The 13,375-nt window shown below is 33.8% G+C and overlaps 1 protein-coding gene across 1 annotated transcript in view; it reads right to left on the bottom strand.

The window, feature by feature from the left end:
* The window catches only part of LOC102805334 (uncharacterized), a 90,495-nt gene that overhangs the window by 40,746 nt on the left and 36,374 nt on the right, over nucleotides 1–13,375 (bottom strand). Inside the window, exons 51-69 of the mRNA XM_085503551.1 lie at nucleotides 13,284–13,310; nucleotides 12,490–12,900; nucleotides 11,968–11,994; nucleotides 11,174–11,584; nucleotides 10,648–10,674; nucleotides 9,854–10,264; nucleotides 9,324–9,350; nucleotides 8,530–8,940; nucleotides 8,008–8,034; nucleotides 7,214–7,624; nucleotides 6,692–6,718; nucleotides 5,898–6,308; nucleotides 5,378–5,404; nucleotides 4,584–4,994; nucleotides 3,260–3,670; nucleotides 2,740–2,766; nucleotides 1,946–2,356; nucleotides 626–1,036; nucleotides 106–132 (exon numbers count right to left, since the gene is read on the bottom strand). Of these exons, the coding sequence (XP_085359677.1) occupies nucleotides 106–132; nucleotides 626–1,036; nucleotides 1,946–2,356; nucleotides 2,740–2,766; nucleotides 3,260–3,670; nucleotides 4,584–4,994; nucleotides 5,378–5,404; nucleotides 5,898–6,308; nucleotides 6,692–6,718; nucleotides 7,214–7,624; nucleotides 8,008–8,034; nucleotides 8,530–8,940; nucleotides 9,324–9,350; nucleotides 9,854–10,264; nucleotides 10,648–10,674; nucleotides 11,174–11,584; nucleotides 11,968–11,994; nucleotides 12,490–12,900; nucleotides 13,284–13,310 (4,353 nt within the window). The remainder of the gene's footprint in view (nucleotides 1–105; nucleotides 133–625; nucleotides 1,037–1,945; nucleotides 2,357–2,739; nucleotides 2,767–3,259; nucleotides 3,671–4,583; nucleotides 4,995–5,377; nucleotides 5,405–5,897; nucleotides 6,309–6,691; nucleotides 6,719–7,213; nucleotides 7,625–8,007; nucleotides 8,035–8,529; nucleotides 8,941–9,323; nucleotides 9,351–9,853; nucleotides 10,265–10,647; nucleotides 10,675–11,173; nucleotides 11,585–11,967; nucleotides 11,995–12,489; nucleotides 12,901–13,283; nucleotides 13,311–13,375) is intronic.

The following is a 13,375-nucleotide window of genomic DNA, read 5'->3' as shown; positions in this document are numbered from 1 at the left end:
GTAATTCAAAATTAGTTGGCCCCCTTAAGGCGATGTGCGCCAAGGTAGCATTTTGTTGTCATTATAATGTCAATGATTACTTTAACATAATAACAGAGATCATACCTGGCAAAGCTTCGGGTTCTCCTCCACCTATATATAAGGCAAACGCATATTTATTAAACAAAGACTGGAATTCTTTACAATTATGTTTCACAAATGTTACTATATATATATATATTGGCTTTAAGTAGTAAGAATGCAATAGCGTACCAAATGAACCGAATTTCATTGACTTCAAATACAATTATTATTGAACTAATTCTAGTTAATATTAAATGCAGAGAAAGATGAATATTGCATATTATATATCAAAATATTGATAGGTTGAAATGTAATACATAATTTGCCTGATGTAGAAAATTCAATGAAACATATTTCAATACAAATATAATACGCCGTTGGTGTTATTGGCAATCAAGATAATAATGAATAATTTAAAAAATGTGTTGCAGTGTTTATTTCCCGCATGAAAATGATATATTGTAATATTTTAAAGCTACGGTGGACTTGCGTGTTCCTTTCATGTGCAAGTAACCCAATATGACAATAAAACTATAATTGTTGCTTGACAATAATAACTTACATGATTTTGCACAGACATATTTCACATTGAGAAACGTCTCAACCCTCCTACCACAAGGATTTCCACCATGAAAGTTGGGACGAAATGGAACGACGCAAGATCTTCTTCCTTCACACTTGTCTTTAACTGCTTGCAAAGTTGTTTCGGAAGTACACTCATCTGCCTCTAGTGGGGTAAGCACATCGCATCCTACATCACCTTGTGATCGTCCATAACTTGCGCTTTGAATATAAACGTACTGTCCTTTTTCGCATTCCAGTCGAATTGATAAGCCTTTTGGTTTGATTCCACATCTGTTTTCCGCTGGCATCTCGTCATAACACTCAGGCGCACCTTCTACTTCAACTGCTGGCTCAAAGTCCATCAAGTCCTCATCTTCGTCTGGGAGAGATGGTGTTGTAGCAGCAAAAGCTACCAAATGATAAAAAGCATTAGTATTTCACATGACAAGAAATGCACTATATACAAATATAAAACTAACATGCAATATAATAGTATTTACTCAATAACAAAGTGTCATTAGAAGAAAGATACAGGAAGTTTGGTTACTGTTGATGCACGTTCCGTTGCCAATTGCGAGAATCATTAGGGTTAAATATCATTATAATTTGGTGATCTATAGATTAAAAAGTCTATATAATTATGTACGACTTTTGAAAAAATTAAAACAATGAAAGGATTTCATCAGTGTAATTCAAATTTAGTTGGCCCCCTTAAGGCGATGTGCGCCAAGGTAGCATTTTGTTGTCAATAAAATGTCAATGATTATTTTAACATAATAACAGAGATCATACCTGGCAAAGCTTCGGGTTCTCCTCCACCTATATACAAGGAAAACGCATATTTATTAAACAAAGACTGGAATTCTTTACAATTATGTTTCACAAATGCTACTATATATATATATATATATATTGGCTTTAAGTAGTAAGAATGCAATAGCGTACCGAATGAACCGAATTTCATTGACTTCAAATACAATTATTATTGAACTAATTCTAGTTAATATTAAATGCAGAGAAAGATGAATATTGCATATTATATATCAAAATATTGATAGGTTGAAATGTAATACATAATTTGCCTGATGTAGAAAATTCAATGAAACATATTTCAATACAAATATAATACGCCGTTGGTGTTATTGGCAATCAAGATAATAATGAATAATTTAAAAAATGTGTTGCAGTGTTTATTTCCCGCATGAAAATTTTATATTGTAATATTTTAAAGCTACGGTGGACTTGCGTGTTTCTTTCATGTGCAAGTAACCCAATATGACAATAAAACTATAATTATTGTTCGACATTAATAACTTACATGATTTTACACAGACATATTTCACATTGAGAAACGTCTCAACCCTCCTACCACAAGGATTTCCACCATGAAAGTTGGGACGAAATGGAACGACGCAAGATCTTCTTCCTTCACACTTGTCTTTAACTGCTTGCAAAGTTGTCTCGGAAGTACACTCATCTGCCTCTAGTGGGGTAAGCACATCGCATCCTACATCACCTTGTGATCGTCCATAACTTGCGCTTTGAATATAAACGTACTGTCCTTTTTCGCATTCCAGTCGAATTGATAAGCCTTTTGGTTTGATTCCACATCTGTTTTCCGCTGGCATCTCGTCATAACACTCAGGCGCACCTACTACTTCAACTGCTGGCTCAAAGTCCATCAAGTCCCCATCTTCGTCTTGGAGAGATGGTGTTGTAGCAGCAAAAGCTACCAAATGATAAAAAGCATTAGTATTTCACATGACAAGAAATGCACTATATACAAATATAAAACTAACGTGCAATATAATAGTATTTACTCAATAACAAAGTGTCATTAGTAGAAAGATACAGGAAGTTTGGTTACTGTTGATGCGCGTTCCCTTGCCAATTGCGAGAATCATTAGGGTTAAATATCATTATAAATTGGTGATCTATAGATTAAAAAGTCTATATAATTATGTACGACTTTTGAAACAATTAAAACAATGAAAGGATTTCATCAGTGTAATTCAAATTTAGTTGGCCCCCTTAAGGCGATGTGCGCCAAGGTAGCATTTTGTTGTCATTATAATGTCAATGATTACTTTAACATAATAACAGAGATCATACCTGGCAAAGCTTCGGGTTCTCCTCCACCTATATATAAGGCAAACGCATATTTATTAAACAAAGACTGGAATTCTTTACAATTATGTTTCACAAATGCTACTATATATATATATATTGGCTTTAAGTAGTAAGAATGCAATAGCGTACCGAATGAACCGAATTTCATTGACTTCAAATACAATTATTATTGAACTAATTCTAGTTAATATTAATTGCAGAGAAAGATGAATATTGCATATTATATATCAAAATATTGATAGGTTGAAATGTAATACATAATTTGCCTGATGTAGAAAATTCAATGAAACATATTTCAATACAAATATAATACGCCGTTGGTGTTATTGGCAATCAAGATAATAATGAATAATTTAAAAAATGTGTTGCAGTGTTTATTTCCCGCATGAAAATGATATATTGTAATATTTTAAAGCTACGGTGGACTTGCGTGTTCCTTTCATGTGCAAGTAACCCAATATGACAATAAAACTATAGTTGTTGCTTGACAATAATAACTTACATGATTTTGCACAGACATATTTCACATTGAGAAACGTCTCAACCCTCCTACCACAAGGATTTCCACCATGAAAGTTGGGACGAAATGGAACGACGCAAGATCTTCTTCCTTCACACTTGTCTTTAACTGCTTGCAAAGTTGTTTCGGAAGTACACTCATCTGCCTCTAGTGGGGTAAGCACATCGCATCCTACATCACCTTGTGATCGTCCATAACTTGCGCTTTGAATATAAACGTACTGTCCTTTTTCGCATTCCAGTCGAATTGATAAGCCTTTTGGTTTGATTCCACATCTGTTTTCCGCTGGCATCTCGTCATAACACTCAGGCGCACCTTCTACTTCAACTGCTGGCTCAAAGTCCATCAAGTCCTCATCTTCGTCTGGGAGAGATGGTGTTGTAGCAGCAAAAGCTACGAAATGATCAAAAGCATTAGTATTTCACATGACAAGAAATGCACTATATACAAATATAAAACTAACGTGCAATATAATAGTATTTACTCAATAACAAAGTGTCATTAGAAGAAAGATACAGGAAGTTTGGTTACTGTTGATGCACGTTCCGTTGCCAATTGCGAGAATCATTAGGGTTAAATATCATTATAATTTGGTGATCTATAGATTAAAAAGTCTATATAATTATGTACGACTTTTGAAAAAATTAAAACAATGAAAGGATTTCATCAGTGTAATTCAAATTTAGTTGGCCCCCTTAAGGCGATGTGCGCCAAGGTAGCATTTTGTTGTCAATAAAATGTCAATGATTATTTTAACATAATAACAGAGATCATACCTGGCAAAGCTTCGGGTTCTCCTCCACCTATATATAAGGAAAACGCATATTTATTAAACAAAGACTGGAATTCTTTACAATTATGTTTCACAAATGCTACTATATATATATATATATATATATATTGGCTTTAAGTAGTAAGAATGCAATAGCGTACCGAATGAACCGAATTTCATTGACTTCAAATACAATTATTATTGAACTAATTCTAGTTAATATTAAATGCAGAGAAAGATGAATATTGCATATTACATATCAAAATATTGATAGGTTGAAATGTAATACATAATTTGCCTGTTGTAGAAAATTCAATGAAACATATTTCAATACAAATATAATACGCCGTTGGTGTTATTGGCAATCAAGATAATAATGAATAATTTAAAAAATGTGTTGCAGTGTTTATTTCCCGCATGAAAATTTTATATTGTAATATTTTAAAGCTACGGTGGACTTGCGTGTTTCTTTCATGTGCAAGTAACCCAATATGACAATAAAACTATAATTATTGTTCGACATTAATAACTTACATGATTTTGCACAGACATATTTCACATTGAGAAACGTCTCAACCCTCCTACCACAAGAATTTCCACCATGAAAGTTGGGACGAAATGGAACGACGCAAGATCTTCTTCCTTCACACTTGTCTTTAACTGCTTGCAAAGTTGTCTCGGAAGTACACTCATCTGCCTCTAGTGGGGTAAGCACATCGCATCCTACATCACCTTGTGATCGTCCATAACTTGCGCTTTGAATATAAACGTACTGTCCTTTTTCGCATTCCAGTCGAATTGATAAGCCTTTTGGTTTGATTCCACATCTGTTTTCCGCTGGCATCTCGTCATAACACTCAGGCGCACCTACTACTTCAACTGCTGGCTCAAAGTCCATCAAGTCCTCATCTTCGTCTGGGAGAGATGGTGTTGTAGCAGCAAAAGCTACCAAATGATAAAAAGCATTAGTATTTCACATGACAAGAAATGCACTATATACAAATATAAAACTAACGTGCAATATAATAGTATTTACTCAATAACAAAGTGTCATTAGAAGAAAGATACAGGAAGTTTGGTTACTGTTGATGCACGTTCCGTTGCCAATTGCGAGAATCATTAGGGTTAAATATCATTATAATTTGGTGATCTATAGATTAAAAAGTCTATATAATTATGTACGACTTTTGAAAAAATTAAAACAATGAAAGAATTTCATCAGTGTAATTCAAATTTAGTTGGCCCCCTTAAGGCGATGTGCGCCAAGGTAGCATTTTGTTGTCAATAAAATGTCAATGATTATTTTAACATAATAACAGAGATCATACCTGGCAAAGCTTCGGGTTCTCCTCCACCTATATATAAGGAAAACGCATATTTATTAAACAAAGACTGGAATTCTTTACAATTATGTTTCACAAATGCTACTATATATATATATATTGGCTTTAAGTAGTAAGAATGCAATAGCGTACCGAATGAACCGAATTTCATTGACTTCAAATACAATTATTATTGAACTAATTCTAGTTAATATTAAATGCAGAGAAAGATGAATATTGCATATTATATATCAAAATATTGATAGGTTGAAATGTAATACATAATTTGCCTGATGTAGAAAATTCAATGAAACATATTTCAATACAAATATAATACGCCGTTGGTGTTATTGGCAATCAAGATAATAATGAATAATTTAAAAAATGTGTTGCAGTGTTTATTTCCCGCATGAAAATGATATATTGTAATATTTTAAAGCTACGGTGGACTTGCGTGTTCCTTTCATGTGCAAGTAACCCAATATGACAATAAAACTATAATTGTTGCTTGACAATAATAACTTACATGATTTTGCACAGACATATTTCACATTGAGAAACGTCTCAACCCTCCTACCACAAGGATTTCCACCATGAAAGTTGGGACGAAATGGAACGACGCAAGATCTTCTTCCTTCACACTTGTCTTTAACTGCTTGCAAAGTTGTTTCGGAAGTACACTCATCTGCCTCTAGTGGGGTAAGCACATCGCATCCTACATCACCTTGTGATCGTCCATAACTTGCGCTTTGAATATAAACGTACTGTCCTTTTTCGCATTCCAGTCGAATTGATAAGCCTTTTGGTTTGATTCCACATCTGTTTTCCGCTGGCATCTCGTCATAACACTCAGGCGCACCTACTACTTCAACTGCTGGCTCAAAGTCCATCAAGTCCTCATCTTCGTCTGGGAGAGATGGTGTTGTAGCAGCAAAAGCTACCAAATGATAAAAAGCATTAGTATTTCACATGACAAGAAATGCACTATATACAAATATAAAACTAACGTGCAATATAATAGTATTTACTCAATAACAAAGTGTCATTAGAAGAAAGATACAGGAAGTTTGGTTACTGTTGATGCACGTTCCGTTGCCAATTGCGAGAATCATTAGGGTTAAATATCATTATAATTTGGTGATCTATAGATTAAAAAGTCTATATAATTATGTACGACTTTTGAAAAAATTAAAACAATGAAAGGATTTCATCAGTGTAATTCAAATTTAGTTGGCCCCCTTAAGGCGATGTGCGCCAAGGTAGCATTTTGTTGTCAATAAAATGTCAATGATTATTTTAACATAATAACAGAGATCATACCTGGCAAAGCTTCGGGTTCTCCTCCACCTATATATAAGGAAAACGCATATTTATTAAACAAAGACTGGAATTCTTTACAATTATGTTTCACAAATGCTACTATATATATATATATATTGGCTTTAAGTAGTAAGAATGCAATAGCGTACCGAATGAACCGAATTTCATTGACTTCAAATACAATTATTATTGAACTAATTCTAGTTAATATTAAATGCAGAGAAAGATGAATATTGCATATTATATATCAAAATATTGATAGGTTGAAATGTAATACATAATTTGCCTGATGTAGAAAATTCAATGAAACATATTTCAATACAAATATAATACGCCGTTGGTGTTTTTGGCAATCAAGATAATAATGAATAATTTAAAAAATGTGTTGCAGTGTTTATTTCCCGCATGAAAATTTTATATTGTAATATTTTAAAGCTACGGTGGACTTGCGTGTTTCTTTCTTGTGCAAGTAACCCAATATGACAATAAAACTATAATTATTGTTCGACATTAATAACTTACATGATTTTGCACAGACATATTTCACATTGAGAAACGTCTCAACCCTCCTACCACAAGGATTTCCACCATGAAAGTTGGGACGAAATGGAACGACGCAAGATCTTCTTCCTTCACACTTGTCTTTAACTGCTTGCAAAGTTGTCTCGGAAGTACACTCATCTGCCTCTAGTGGGGTAAGCACATCGCATCCTACATCACCTTGTGATCGTCCATAACTTGCGCTTTGAATATAAACGTACTGTCCTTTTTCGCATTCCAGTCGAATTGATAAGCCTTTTGGTTTGATTCCACATCTGTTTTCCGCTGGCATCTCGTCATAACACTCAGGCGCACCTACTACTTCAACTGCTGGCTCAAAGTCCATCAAGTCCTCATCTTCGTCTTGGAGAGATGGTGTTGTAGCAGCAAAAGCTACCAAATGATAAAAAGCATTATTATTTCACATGACAAGAAATGCACTATATACAAATATAAAACTAACGTGCAATATAATAGTATTTACTCAATAACAAAGTGTCATTAGTAGAAAGATACAGGAAGTTTGGTTACTGTTGATGCACGTTCCTTTGCCAATTGCGAGAATCATTAGGGTTAAATATCATTATAATTTGGTGATCTATAGATTAAAAAGTCTATATAATTATGTACGACTTTTGAAACAATTAAAACAATGAAAGGATTTCATCAGTGTAATTCAAATTTAGTTGGCCCCCTTAAGGCGATGTGCGCCAAGGTAGCATTTTGTTGTCAATAAAATGTCAATGATTATTTTAACATAATAACAGAGATCATACCTGGCAAAGCTTCGGGTTCTCCTCCACCTATATATAAGGAAAACGCATATTTATTAAACAAAGACTGGAATTCTTTACAATTATGTTTCACAAATGCTACTATATATATATATATATTGGCTTTAAGTAGTAAGAATGCAATAGCGTACCGAATGAACCGAATTTCATTGACTTCAAATACAATTATTATTGAACTAATTCTAGTTAATATTAAATGCAGAGAAAGATGAATATTGCATATTACATATCAAAATATTGATAGGTTGAAATGTAATACATAATTTGCCTGATGTAGAAAATTCAATGAAACATATTTCAATACAAATATAATACGCCGTTGGTGTTATTGGCAATCAAGATAATAATGAATAATTTAAAAAATGTGTTGCAGTGTTTATTTCCCGCATGAAAATGATATATTGTAATATTTTAAAGCTACGGTGGACTTGCGTGTTCCTTTCATGTGCAAGTAACCCAATATGACAATAAAACTATAATTGTTGCTTGACAATAATAACTTACATGATTTTGCACAGACATATTTCACATTGAGAAACGTCTCAACCCTCCTACCACAAGGATTTCCACCATGAAAGTTGGGACGAAATGGAACGACGCAAGATCTTCTTCCTTCACACTTGTCTTTAACTGCTTGCAAAGTTGTTTCGGAAGTACACTCATCTGCCTCTAGTGGGGTAAGCACATCGCATCCTACATCACCTTGTGATCGTCCATAACTTGCGCTTTGAATATAAACGTACTGTCCTTTTTCGCATTCCAGTCGAATTGATAAGCCTTTTGGTTTGATTCCACATCTGTTTTCCGCTGGCATCTCGTCATAACACTCAGGCGCACCTTCTACTTCAACTGCTGGCTCAAAGTCCATCAAGTCCTCATCTTCGTCTGGGAGAGATGGTGTTGTAGCAGCAAAAGCTACCAAATGATAAAAAGCATTAGTATTTCACATGACAAGAAATGCACTATATACAAATATAAAACTAACGTGCAATATAATAGTATTTACTCAATAACAAAGTGTCATTAGTAGAAAGATACAGGAAGTTTGGTTACTGTTGATGCACGTTCCTTTGCCAATTGCGAGAATCATTAGGGTTAAATATCATTATAATTTGGTGATCTATAGATTAAAAAGTCTATATAATTATGTACGACTTTTGAAACAATTAAAACAATGAAAGGATTTCATCAGTGTAATTCAAATTTAGTTGGCCCCCTTAAGGCGATGTGCGCCAAGGTAGCATTTTGTTGTCATTACAATGTCAATGATTACTTTAACATAATAACAGAGATCATACCTGGCAAAGCTTCGGGTTCTCCTCCACCTATATATAAGGCAAACGCATATTTATTAAACAAAGACTGGAATTCTTTACAATTATGTTTCACAAATGCTACTATATATATATATATATATATATATTGGCTTTAAGTAGTAAGAATGCAATAGCGTACCGAATGAACCGAATTTCATTGACTTCAAATACAATTATTATTGAACTAATTCTAGTTAATATTAAATGCAGAGAAAGATGAATATTGCATATTATATATCAAAATATTGATAGGTTGAAATGTAATACATAATTTGCCTGATGTAGAAAATTCAATGAAACATATTTCAATACAAATATAATACGCCGTTGGTGTTATTGGCAATCAAGATAATAATGAATAATTTAAAAAATGTGTTGCAGTGTTTATTTCCCGCATGAAAATGATATATTGTAATATTTTAAAGCTACGGTGGACTTGCGTGTTCCTTTCATGTGCAAGTAACCCAATATGACAATAAAACTATAATTGTTGCTTGACAATAATAACTTACATGATTTTGCACAGACATATTTCACATTGAGAAACGTCTCAACCCTCCTACCACAAGGATTTCCACCATGAAAGTTGGGACGAAATGGAACGACGCAAGATCTTCTTCCTTCACACTTGTCTTTAACTGCTTGCAAAGTTGTCTCGGAAGTACACTCATCTTCCTCTAGTGGGGTAAGCACATCGCATCCTACATCACCTTGTGATCGTCCATAACTTGCGCTTTGAATATAAACGTACTGTCCTTTTTCGCATTCCAGTCGAATTGATAAGCCTTTTGGTTTGATTCCACATCTGTTTTCCGCTGGCATCTCGTCATAACACTCAGGCGCACCTACTACTTCAACTGCTGGCTCAAAGTCCATCAAGTCCTCATCTTCGTCTTGGAGAGATGGTGTTGTAGCAGCAAAAGCTACCAAATGATAAAAAGCATTAGTATTTCACATGACAAGAAATGCACTATATACAAATATAAAACTAACGTGCAATATAATAGTATTTACTCAATAACAAAGTGTCATTAGTAGAAAGATACAGGAAGTTTGGTTACTGTTGATGCACGTTCCTTTGCCAATTGCGAGAATCATTAGGGTTAAATATCATTATAATTTGGTGATCTATAGATTAAAAAGTCTATATAATTATGTACGACTTTTGAAACAATTAAAACAATGAAAGGATTTCATCAGTGTAATTCAAATTTAGTTGGCCCCCTTAAGGCGATGTGCGCCAAGGTAGCATTTTGTTGTCATTACAATGTCAATGATTACTTTAACATAATAACAGAGATCATACCTGGCAAAGCTTCGGGTTCTCCTCCACCTATATATAAGGCAAACGCATATTTATTAAACAAAGACTGGAATTCTTTACAATTATGTTTCACAAATGCTACTATATATATATATATATATATTGGCTTTAAGTAGTAAGAATGCAATAGCGTACCGAATGAACCGAATTTCATTGACTTCAAATACAATTATTATTGAACTAATTCTAGTTAATATTAAATGCAGAGAAAGATGAATATTGCATATTATATATCAAAATATTGATAGGTTGAAATGTAATACATAATTTGCCTGATGTAGAAAATTCAATGAAACATATTTCAATACAAATATAATACGCCGTTGGTGTTATTGGCAATCAAGATAATAATGAATAATTTAAAAAATGTGTTGCAGTGTTTATTTCCCGCATGAAAATGATATATTGTAATATTTTAAAGCTACGGTGGACTTGCGTGTTCCTTTCATGTGCAAGTAACCCAATATGACAATAAAACTATAATTGTTGCTTGACAATAATAACTTACATGATTTTGCACAGACATATTTCACATTGAGAAACGTCTCAACCCTCCTACCACAAGGATTTCCACCATGAAAGTTGGGACGAAATGGAACGACGCAAGATCTTCTTCCTTCACACTTGTCTTTAACTGCTTGCAAAGTTGTTTCGGAAGTACACTCATCTGCCTCTAGTGGGGTAAGCACATCGCATCCTACATCACCTTGTGATCGTCCATAACTTGCGCTTTGAATATAAACGTACTGTCCTTTTTCGCATTCCAGTCGAATTGATAAGCCTTTTGGTTTGATTCCACATCTGTTTTCCGCTGGCATCTCGTCATAACACTCAGGCGCACCTTCTACTTCAACTGCTGGCTCAAAGTCCATCAAGTCCTCATCTTCGTCTGGGAGAGATGGTGTTGTAGCAGCAAAAGCTACCAAATGATAAAAAGCATTAGTATTTCACATGACAAGAAATGCACTATATACAAATATAAAACTAACGTGCAATATAATAGTATTTACTCAATAACAAAGTGTCATTAGTAGAAAGATACAGGAAGTTTGGTTACTGTTGATGCACGTTCCTTTGCCAATTGCGAGAATCATTAGGGTTAAATATCATTATAATTTGGTGATCTATAGATTAAAAAGTCTATATAATTATGTACGACTTTTGAAACAATTAAAACAATGAAAGGATTTCATCAGTGTAATTCAAATTTAGTTGGCCCCCTTAAGGCGATGTGCGCCAAGGTAGCATTTTGTTGTCATTACAATGTCAATGATTACTTTAACATAATAACAGAGATCATACCTGGCAAAGCTTCGGGTTCTCCTCCACCTATATATAAGGCAAACGCATATTTATTAAACAAAGACTGGAATTCTTTACAATTATGTTTCACAAATGCTACTATATATATATATATATTGGCTTTAAGTAGTAAGAATGCAATAGCGTACCGAATGAACCGAATTTCATTGACTTCAAATACAATTATTATTGAACTAATTCTAGTTAATATTAAATGCAGAGAAAGATGAATATTGCATATTATATATCAAAATATTGATAGGTTGAAATGTAATACATAATTTGCCTGATGTAGAAAATTCAATGAAACATATTTCAATACAAATATAATACGCCGTTGGTGTTATTGGCAATCAAGATAATAATGAATAATTTAAAAAATGTGTTGCAGTGTTTATTTCCCGCATGAAAATGATATATTGTAATATTTTAAAGCTACGGTGGACTTGCGTGTTCCTTTCATGTGCAAGTAACCCAATATGACAATAAAACTATAATTGTTGCTTGACAATAATAACTTACATGATTTTGCACAGACATATTTCACATTGAGAAACGTCTCAACCCTCCTACCACAAGGATTTCCACCATGAAAGTTGGGACGAAATGGAACGACGCAAGATCTTCTTCCTTCACACTTGTCTTTAACTGCTTGCAAAGTTGTCTCGGAAGTACACTCATCTTCCTCTAGTGGGGTAAGCACATCGCATCCTACATCACCTTGTGATCGTCCATAACTTGCGCTTTGAATATAAACGTACTGTCCTTTTTCGCATTCCAGTCGAATTGATAAGCCTTTTGGTTTGATTCCACATCTGTTTTCCGCTGGCATCTCGTCATAACACTCAGGCGCACCTACTACTTCAACTGCTGGCTCAAAGTCCATCAAGTCCTCATCTTCGTCTTGGAGAGATGGTGTTGTAGCAGCAAAAGCTACCAAATGATAAAAAGCATTAGTATTTCACATGACAAGAAATGCACTATATACAAATATAAAACTAACGTGCAATATAATAGTATTTACTCAATAACAAAGTGTCATTAGTAGAAAGATACAGGAAGTTTGGTTACTGTTGATGCACGTTCCCTTGCCAATTGCGAGAATCATTAGGGTTAAATATCATTATAATTTGGTGATCTATAGATTAAAAAGTCTATATAATTATGTACGACTTTTGAAACAATTAAAACAATGAAAGGATTTCATCAGTGTAATTCAAAATTAGTTGGCCCCCTTAAGGCGATGTGCGCCAAGGTAGCATTTTGTTGTCATTACAATGTCAATGATTACTTTAACATAATAACAGAGATCATACCTGGCAAAGCTTCGGGTTCTCCTCCACCTATATATAAGGCAAACGCATATTTATTAAACAAAGACTGGAATTCTTTACAATTATGTTTCACA

The sequence above is a fragment of the Saccoglossus kowalevskii genome, chromosome 9 (genome assembly GCF_978046115.1).
Source record: "Saccoglossus kowalevskii chromosome 9, keSacKowa6.1, whole genome shotgun sequence".
NCBI lineage: Eukaryota > Metazoa > Hemichordata > Enteropneusta > Harrimaniidae > Saccoglossus > Saccoglossus kowalevskii.
The sequence above is the reverse complement of the archived record's forward strand: the minus strand, read 5'-3'. Positions and strand labels throughout refer to the sequence as shown.